This window comes from Somniosus microcephalus, chromosome 4, assembly GCF_052327205.1.
Source record: "Somniosus microcephalus isolate GS21.2 chromosome 4, FLI_Smic_1.0, whole genome shotgun sequence".
Classification (NCBI taxonomy): Eukaryota; Metazoa; Chordata; class Chondrichthyes; order Squaliformes; family Somniosidae; genus Somniosus; species Somniosus microcephalus.
In genome coordinates, this window is record NC_140990.1 from 130,989,878 (window position 1) to 130,999,968 (window position 10,091).

At 43.9% G+C, this 10,091-nt stretch overlaps 1 protein-coding gene across 1 annotated transcript; it reads right to left on the minus strand.

The window, feature by feature from the left end:
• Positions 1-790: 790 nt before the first annotated feature.
• LOC147119772 (uncharacterized) lies at positions 791-9,499 on the minus strand. The gene is made up of 2 exons (XM_085985255.1): positions 2,474-9,499; positions 791-1,412 (listed from the first exon to the last, which is right to left on the minus strand). Exons 1-2 carry the CDS (start codon positions 2,620-2,622, stop codon positions 1,055-1,057), a joined length of 507 nt encoding a protein of 168 aa, XP_085841381.1. The 5' UTR covers positions 2,623-9,499; the 3' UTR covers positions 791-1,054.
• Positions 9,500-10,091: the final 592 nt, after the last annotated feature.

Below are 10,091 nucleotides of genomic sequence, written 5' to 3' on the forward strand. Positions count from 1 at the left end.
TGGACAGCTCTTTATCAGCTGGCATGGACAAGATGGGCTGAATGGCCTCCTTCTGTGCTGTAACCATTATTTGATTCGAAGTATCGATATAGTTAATCTTCATTTATTCCTATTTTAATAACTTTTCCTGAATGTGGCCCTTGCCAAGTGCCAGGATATCGGATTCGGCCCACCATGGAAAATGAGATTGACTCCCCTGAGGTAGACAATGTCAACCGGATTCCCCTCATCCACCACCCCAGCAATGTCTTCACAAAACTCAAGCAAGTTGGCCTTGTTTTCTGGAAGCTATGTTGAATATCTCGAATGGCTCCTTCCCTTTCCCCGTGATCGAAAACAGCATCTCTTAGGATCGCTTCAGGCACCTTCCCTGTGGCCGATATCACACTGATGGGCCTCTAGTTCCCTGACTCTGATTTGTCCCCAATTTGGAAAATGGGAACTACGTGAGCTACTTTCCAATCTCAGGGAGCAATCCCTGACTCTACTGAGCTGAAGACACGGGCGAGGGGCTCACAGAGCACCCGTCTGATCACTTTAAACATGCTTGGGTGGAAATCATCTGGACTTAACAGGCCTCAAGGTTAACCCGCACGGTGACTTTGATTTCAGTGAAGAGAGATGAGAAAGACCAAAGTGCCATTTGCCACTCTCAGTGTGGCCCTGAAGGACTGTGTCCAGGCTGTAGTTTTGTTCCCGCCATACAATCCTCCCCCCAGATTGTCCTTTCTGAGCTCCAGCCAGGTGATGCTAAACACTGAGGTGGGAATGACAAAAATCCACAACAATGTGTTTAAATCAAACTGATTTATTTGACATATATCCGGAATATTAAATTCCAGCCCAGTTACAGGGGTTATTAACATCAGCAGAAACAAACCCCAACTGTCAGAATGAATACGATTCAGTCCGGGATGTGATTAACAGCAGCAATAACATCAGAATCCAACCTCTGCAGTCACTTGTGAAGTCGCTGGTGTTTCAGCATGTTGGATGACCGAGTGAATCCCTTCCCACACACGGAGCAGGTGAACGGCCTCTCCCCAGTGTGAATTCACTGGTGTGGCAGCAGGTGGGATGACTGAGTGAATCCCTTCCCACACTCAGAGCATGTGAACAGTCTCTCTCCAGTGTGAACATGATGATGCGTTTCCAATGGGTCGTTGAAACGCTTCCCACAGTCCCCACATTTACACGGTTTCTTCCCGGTGTGATTGCGTTGGTGTCTCAACAGGCCAGAGGATCGGCTGAAACCTCGTCCACACACAGAACACGTGTACAGTTTCTCCCTGCTCTGAACGGTGCTTTCTGCTTCCATGGTCAAAGGTCCTGGTGAATTGAGTGACTCTGTCAGATCCTGAAGTGATGTTTGGTTTGAGTTTCCCATCTGCAAATGCTCCCCTTCGAAGACCCTGCAAAATAAATTTCAAACAGGAAAAAGGGAGGGTGAGAGAGAACCCACAAAAGCACAAAGGCAGGTTGTGAAATTGAGCTGAATGAATCTGGGAATTTGTTGGGCTGGCACCAGAAAAAAGTGACCATGAAAGCTGCTGGATTGTCATAAAACCCAACTGGTTCACTAATGTCCTTCAGGGAAGGGAACCTGTCACCCGGTCTGGGACTACACAAGACTCTGGCCTCCATGGGAGGAGAGAGAGCGAGGTGGGAGGGGGAGGGGTGAAGGAGTTACTTTATACATCTGCAACTCGACTAGAACTTTGACAGCACCTCCCAAACACACGACCTCCACCACCTAGAAGGACAAGGGCAGCGGGTGCATGGGAACACTATCACCTCCCAGTTCCCCTCCAAGTCACACACTATCCTGTGAGGAGGATCTACCCCTAACTTGGGGGGTCAGGGTTCGCTGCTTTAGGAGACTAAACATGCCGGTCAGTCTATCACTTTCTCAGTAATACACAAAGTCAGAAACTGTAAAATAAGTAAAGTTTTATTAAGGTACCTGGACTTCACTCTGAGAAACCCTTTGTGTCTACACACAAGTATGCCTCCCAAAGAGTGAGCCCCGAGACTCACGGGGCTACAATATTTATACATTTTCATAAATTGCAAGTCATGTGAAAACAGAAAACTAGGCGATCACGTGCTCCACGAGTCACTTGTTTTTTTTTTAAACAGAGTTTTGCTTAAGTTTCACATTTAACTTTCAACAGATAATGACCATGAGACTGTCTCCACCAGTTATCTTATGTCAAGCTTGTTTCGATGGGAGTAGAACATTCTGCTCCTTCTGTTCTTTCTTATCTACTTCTGCTGAATTTCAATAGCCTTGCATCAGTTTTTTTTACATTTAAACTTTTAACCCATGTCAACTAGTCCATCATGCCTTGCAAGTCATTTGTAAGGCAATATGTGATTTGCTTAGCTTATCATTCCCTCCTTTTATCATTACATGATAACCGCGACCTTTTTCTCTACATACTGGGCAGGGTGTCAACTATTCCATATATACGTTACATATTCGAAGATTATTCTGCCCCGCCTGGGGTATCCTCTGTTTCTTCTATCTTTCCTGATGTTATCTATCAAGCTAGTTGTTGTGCTGATGGTTGACCGTTCATCAATTATGGTACACCATGTGCGCCCCGTGGGCAGAGTCATACATGCAGTTCCCTCGGTTAATATTAGAATTGTCACGACATCCCCATCCGCAAGAAAATTCAGTGCACCCGTGTTGTTTGGGGCAGCGATTGATGCATTGTCCCTCTGTCGCTGTTGAGGTTATGTCCATTATGACAAGAGCGGTGATGACAACTTGCAGTGTGAAGCGTGAATCCATTTTATCTTTCCTTCGACCTTCACTGCGGTATGCGTGGTTAACAGTACTTGATAAGGTCCCTTCCACCTGGGTTCTAATCCTTTCCGATAGAAGTTCTTTACGAAGACATAATCACCCGGTTTGAGTCGATGACAGGCATCCTCTGGTGTTGGTTTAGTTACGGCTGCTACCTGTTGATGAGACAACTTTAAAGCAGAGGTTAGTGACATACAATAAGACATCATCTGATTGTCCATTACATGAATATCTATTTGTCTGTCGTCTTGCATGGGAGCCGAGAACGGGGTTCTTAAAGGTCTTCCGAAGATCATTTCTGTTGGTGACAATCCTGTCTTTCGGGCAGGATTGGTCCTCATAGCATATAATGCGATTGGTAATACTTCTGGCCATTTTAATTTGGTTTCTACACAGAGTTTGGCCAATTTTAGTTTTAGGGCTCCATTAGCCCTTTCCACCAGTCCTGCTGATTGTGGATGGAGCGGGCAATGTAAATGTTGTCTAATATTGAGAACATTGCAAAGTTCATCATTAATTTCTGCAACAAAGTGTGGTCCGTTATCAGAACTTAATTGTATTGGCACTCCGAACCTTGGCACGATATCCTTCAGTATTATTTTGCACACAGTCTTTGCGGTATTGTTCCTTGTTGGAAAGGCTTCTATCCATTTACTAAATACATCAATGATAACTAGTACATATTTATATCCGTAAGCTGATTCTAATTGTACAAAATCTAACTGTAGTGTTTGAAAAGGATCGTCTGGGATAGGAGTTGTTGCTGTTATGGTTGGTATGGCTTTTCCCGGGTTGTGTTGCTGGCATATCAGACAGTGATCAATTGTCTGCTGTGCCACTTTTCCCCAATTTGGGTTGTACCAAGAATTTTCCAATTGTTTTACCATAGGGTACTTTCCTCCATGGAATAGTGTGTGACACGTATGCACTATCCAGGGGAGTATAGAATTGTGTACATCTTCCAATGATGGGGCACAAGAGGGATACTTCCCTCCCTCCTTTTGTTCCAACTGGGGCATTTGTTTTTGGTCCTTATACATAGCGGCATATTTTGCTGCTTCGTCTGCCATTCTATTCCCCTCGGCAACCTATGTATTTAACCGTGTGTGTGCCTGGCATTTTACTATGGCTAATTCCCTGGGTAGTAATACTGCCTGCGTAAATCTTTCTACCTGTACTTGGTTCGATATGGGAGTCCCGGATGTGGTCAGAAAACCCCTCCTTTTCCATATTATTCCGAAATCATGCGCTACTCCGAAGGCATATCTCGAGTCCGTGTAAATATTTACTTTCATCCCTTCCGATAATTCGCATGCTTTTGCTAGTGCGTGTAATTCTGCTTTCTGTGCTGACCAATGATTTGGAAGTTTACCTGATTCTACCACATTTGTTGATTCTATAATTGCGTATCCTATCTGTCCTTCACCTGTATCTGATCTGGAGGCCGATCCGTCCACAAAGTACTCATGGTCTGGGGCATTAAAAGACACGTCCTTTAAATCAGATCTGATAATTGTTTGAGTCTCAATTTTTGTTACACAGTTATGTTCACCTACATGTTCTATGGGTAGTTGTAAGAATTCGGCTGGGTTTATGTTTTTTGCAAAGTTGAAGGTCAATAAGGGATTCTGTATTAACTTGATCTCGTATCTACCTATCCTTGCCGACGTCATGTGCTGTGTGGATAATTTGTTCAGTAATGATTGTAAGGCATGACTGCTATAGATCTCCACCTTTGAGTGTAAGGTAATATTTTCTGCTGAGGTCACTGCATGGTAGGCTGAGGCTATGTCCTGTAGACATCTAGGGAGGGCTCTCTCTACTGGGTCTAGGTTAGTGGAGAAGTATGCCACCGGTCTCTGCCTGTCTCCATGTTCCTGAGTTAGGACTAAATGTGAACATCCATCGGTAGTAGTCACATACAACCTAAATGGTCCATCATACATTGGTCTTCCCAAGGGCGGGGCCTCTCTTAAGGCTTGTTTTAAATAATTAAACGCATCTCTTTGTGCTTCTGATAGAACAAACGGTTCTCTAACCTGTGATCCTGTTAGTATAGTTAGGGGCTTTGTATATTTAGTGATTTCTGGTATCCATTGCCTGCAGAAATTTATTAATCCTAAAAATGCTCGTATCCCTCTTTTAGTGGTAGGTTCCGGATATTGAGATATTGTTTGGGTCCTTTCTGAGAGCAGGACTTTTTCATCTGGTGTCAGAATGTGTCCTAAATACGTGACACGCTTTTTGCAAAATTGAATCTTTGCTTTTGATACTACATACCCTTCCCTTGACAAACGGTTCAAAATGAATTTTCTATCCATTTGACAATCCGTCTCTGTGGGTGATGCAATAAGCAAGTCGTCCACGTATTGTACAAGAGTTGAACCTCCCGGTAGTTGTAAAGGGGCCAAACATTTGTGTAATTCCCTTGAAAAGACGGTCGGAGAATCAACAAAACCTTGTGGTAAACGTGTCCAAGTATACTGTCGGCCTTCAAAAGAGAAGGCGAACAAGTACTGTGAATCCACATGGATTGGAATCGCGTAAAAAGCATTTTTTTAGATCAATAACCGTATATCTTTCAACCTTCGGGGGAATAAAAGCCATAATAGTGGATGGGTCCGGGACTAATGGAAACATTGGAACAACTATCTCATTTACGGCCCTTAAATCATGTACTAATCTCCAATCATTATTTTGCTTAGGAACCAGAAATATGGGTGTGTTGCACAGGGAGGAGGTGGATACTAAAATTCCTTGTTGTACAGAATCCTTCAGCATTGGTCTAATGCCGTTTCTAGCCTGCAGTTTCATCGGGTACTGTGGAATGGCTGGCAATCTAGTCCCTGGTTTTAAATGGACTCTGTATGATTCAGCGTTTTTAGCGACTCCTACTTGGTTAGGATGTATTGCCCATACAGCAGGATCTATTCCCTCTGTCAGGTTTCCATTAACCCCCTCTTCCATTTTTACGGGAACCGTGGATCGATCCGGGTAATGAGAGAGGATCGAAGCAAGGAGTAGGGGCCAATCGCATAACCAAGCGAAAGTGTGCTCATCTAGCCGGTGAAATCCTGGTTCAGCATCGATTGGTAGTTTCGACAGAACTCTTTGAACCATCCGCCCGAGATCTTTAGCCGAAAAGCCTAGGTTGACATGCAGAGTGATATGGGGGGCCCTATTACAACCTTGTTGGTAAAGACTCGTATCTCCGGATGCTAGCTGAACCCAGGCGTCAGTTCCTTCCCTTCCCGCAAAGTATCCCCAGACTTCAAAAATATGCTGTGTTTCAATGAAAGGCTTGAAAAAATCTTCCAGAACCTGATCCTTCCCAGTTTTATCATATGCTAGCGTACAATGTAAAGGTGACCTCGGGTTTATTTGTTCCGTAAAAACTCGTGACTGATTAGTTTTACACCACAGTGATCCAAGGGACAGGACGAGCTTTTCTTTCTCATCCTCTCCTAAGTCTAAAGCCCACCATTGCGGAGAAAACCTTTCCGTTTGGGAAAGCACAGGACTCCTTTCCACCTGATCGATTGATAATCCTTCCTTATTACATTTAATCACTACTCCCAATTTACACAATAGGTCCCTGCCGAGGACATTAAATTCTATATCCTTTGTTTTTAGGAATTGGTGGGGGGTGACGATGCCTGCTGCTTCCACCTTTACTTCTTTTGAGATTTCATTAGTAACCATGGTTCCTGAGAAGCCCCAAAGATTTTTAACTTTTCCTGTACCAGGGATATCCAAATCCTTCCCTGAGATGGATGAGTATGTGGCTCCGGTATCCACTAAAAAGGGCAAATTTTGTCCTTCGATCCGTAAAAATACATATGGTTCCAATTTGGCATTCGCCGTAAGTTGGGGAAATTGTTTGTCTATTAGTGACGCGGTGTCAGTATCACTCGAGGTTCCCGAGGGTGTGGGTAGTCAAAACTGGTTATTATGGGGATACCACGCACCTCCCTCATAATGTGGGCCCGCCGGTGGTGGTGGGGGTGGCAATGGTTCCTGTTGATGTTGCCAGGCCTGATCATCCTGAATGTAACCTCCTCTTCCCCTATATCCGCCACGTCCTCTAAAACCTCCCCTGCCCCTGCCTCTCTGGCCTGGATTAAAAAACGGTCTTGCCCCTGGAACTGACCATACATTTTGTGGTCGGGACAGGCAATTCCTGTGCCGATGATGAGGACTACCACAAGTGAAACATCCAGAGTAGGCTGGGGAAACCCATGTCGCATTCGTCTGCGGGCCCTGGTTCCTAGGAACCTGGGCAAACATTGTCTCTTTATTCTCTCCCTTACTATCTTTCTCCTCTTTTTTCTCTTTTCCCAAACTTTCTTCAACCTGTACAAGCCGTTTATGGGTTGCATTTGTAGTTCTCTCCTCCCAATTTTCAGTAGTTAATTTATAGGCAGAGGCGATTTCAGGTTTAAGGCAAGATAAAATCAAGGCATTATACTGAGGAGAATTTTCGTCCTCATCAAAATCGGCGTCTCCCGAGTACTTGCTATAGACCTGAGAGAATCGCTGAACAAAGTCCTCTACCAGTTCCTCTTTCTTCTGTTTAGTATTTATTATTTTAGAATCGTTAATCTTTGTCTTCAATCCATCCTTAAATGCGTCTCCCAAATGATCAATTCTCTGTCGGTCTGTAACCGCACTTGTTGGATGACTTATTTCAAAGTCTGTCCATGAGGTGTCTCCTAATTCCGTCTTAACAGCATTAAATTGTGGTCTAGTTAGGCAACGTGCGATCAAGTCCCACATATCTTTTGCATTTCCCTGATAAGCTACAACCGTTTGTTGTAACCAATCCCATGTTCTTTCTGCTCCCTCGGTTTCTAAATTTGGGCAGTCCTTTCTAAGAGCACACAATTCTCCTGGTGACCATGGTCTATACATTTCTACCTTGCGCCCTAATCCATTGGGATATTCTCTAATGGGGACCATTGTAGAGGCCGTCTGGGCTCCCAAAGGTGTTAATGGAGAAAAGGGAGGAGCAGGATTGGTGGAATCATTAGGGTCCGTATAACGCGAGGGATCGTATTGTGGAGATCCAGGGGAAAGATTGACTCCTGGAGCTAATGCTGTAGGAGTTACATAGGGCGAAAATTGTGGGACCAAAGGGGAACTAACATCTAGGGGAGCATGCTGCTGTGGGGTCACATGAGGGTTAGACCCTAAATTCTGAGAGTTTAAGTAGGGGGTGGATTGAGCTTGTGGTAATCTGTTGGGTAGCGGAGGGTGACTGTATGATGGGGGAAATGGAAGTGGTTGCCGAGGTGACTGCTCCGACAGTGACTGTGCTGGTGAAGATAGTTGGGGTTGCTGTTGTTGCCGAGACTGAGCTGAAGCCAATAATCCCCCCAATTTTACCAACGTTTGAGTGATAATTTCATCATCCTCTGATGCTTCATCGTATGGTAGTTGTTCAAAAGCTTGTTTCATAATTAACATATCCTGCTTTACTTTACCCGCAGTTGCCTTCGCGTCTTTAGCCGATTTCTCAGCCATCGGGTACATTCCTTCCTTTCGATCTTTTATACCCTTTTCTAATTTGTGTTTTTCACGATCTTGTTTCAGTTTTAAATTGTCGGCTTTACATTCTGCTTTAAGCCTGTCTGGGGATTTTTGCACACCAAATTCAACTTGCAATAATATTCCTTTTGCTTGGGCATTACTCTGCCATGAGGCAAATTGGGACTTTAGGACCCGATCATTGGATTCTTTTGACCATTTTGCCAATACGTCCCATTCTTTTTGATTCGATTTCGGCGCCTGGCTTCTGAGCTCAACTTGTTGTTTCTGTATTATTTCCGGATTAAAGGTACCTGTTTGTGGCCAGCCTGTCTTCCCTTTAGCCCATTTCTTACAATATTTAGTCACTAATTTTTCTTCGATCTTATTTTGTTCAATTATTATATCCAACGGAGTTTTCGGACCCCCGATCTCCGTCTATTTCCTACCCCCATTTTCCAATTTTTGCACGTACTTGATTTTTTTTCCCAATTTTTTTGTACGTACTTGATTTAACCGGTTTAATGCGCTTAACCCTTTCCTCACTTTATGGGACTCTCACCCAAAGGAATATAACCTCTTTAACCCAACACTTTATGGGACTTTCACCCAAAGGAATATAACCTCTTTAACCCAACACTTTATGGGACTTTCACCCAAAGGAATATAACCTCTGTAACCTAACACTTTATGGGACTTTCACCCAAAGGAATATAACCTCTTTAACCTAACATATCTGACTTTGAGAAAGTGTGATCACTCGAATTCTTACCTAAAGGATTCTGTTGGCACAAGGCCAGGATCACAGCGAATGCGCTAAGTCACTTCGTAACAGACAGAGCAAAAAGGTAAAAATCTTACCTGTGGCCACTGATTTGCTCAATCGTCCGAAAGCGACTCGTCAGCCTAGACCGCTGTGATTCGGACCGAAGTGCTTTGGAATCCCATCCTCGTCGCCAGAATTGTTAACCCCTCGCTTCTGTGAGGAGGATCTACCCCTAACTTGGGGATCAGGGTTCGCTGCTTTAGGAGACTAAACATGCCGGTCAGTCTATCACTTTCTCAGTAATACACAAAGTCAGAAACTGTAAAATAAGTAAAGTTTTATTAAGGTACCTGGACTTCACTCTGAGAAACCCCTTGTGTCTGCACACAAGTATGCCTCCCAAAGAGTGAGCCCTGAGACTCACGGGGGCTACAATATTTATACATTTTCATAAATTGCAAGTCATGTGAAAACAGAAAACTAGGCAATCACGCGCTCCACGAGTCACTTGTTTTTATTTTTTACAGAGTTTTGCTTAAGTTTCACATTTAACTTCCAACAGATAATAACCATGAGACTGTCTCCAACAGTTATCTTATGTCAAGCTTGTTTCGATGGGAGTAGAACATTCTGCTCCTTCTGTTCTTTCTTATCTACTTCTACTGAATTTCAATAGCCTTGCATCAGTTTTTTTTACATTTAAACTTTTAACCCATGTCAACTAGTCCATCATGCCTTGCAAGTCATTTGTAAGGCAATATGTGATTTGCTTAGCTTATCAATCCTGACTTGGGCATATATCACCGTTCCTACATCGTCGCTGGGTGAAAATTCTGGAACTCCTCACCTAACAGCATTCTGAGAGTACCTTCACCACACAGACTACAGAGGTTCAAGAAGAAGGCCCAGCATCACCTTCTCAATGGGCAACTGGGGACTGGCAATATATGCTGGCCTTGCTAGTGACACCCACATCGAATGAAT

Coding starts and splice junctions, on each gene's coding strand:
- LOC147119772 (XM_085985255.1), bottom strand. CDS start 2,622: ATGACTCTGCCCACGGGGCGCACATGGTGTACCATAATTGATGAACGG. Junction 1,413..2,473: donor ATAATCTTCGAATATGTAAC/GTATATATGGAA, acceptor TTTATTTTGCAG/GGTCTTCGAAGGGGAGCATT.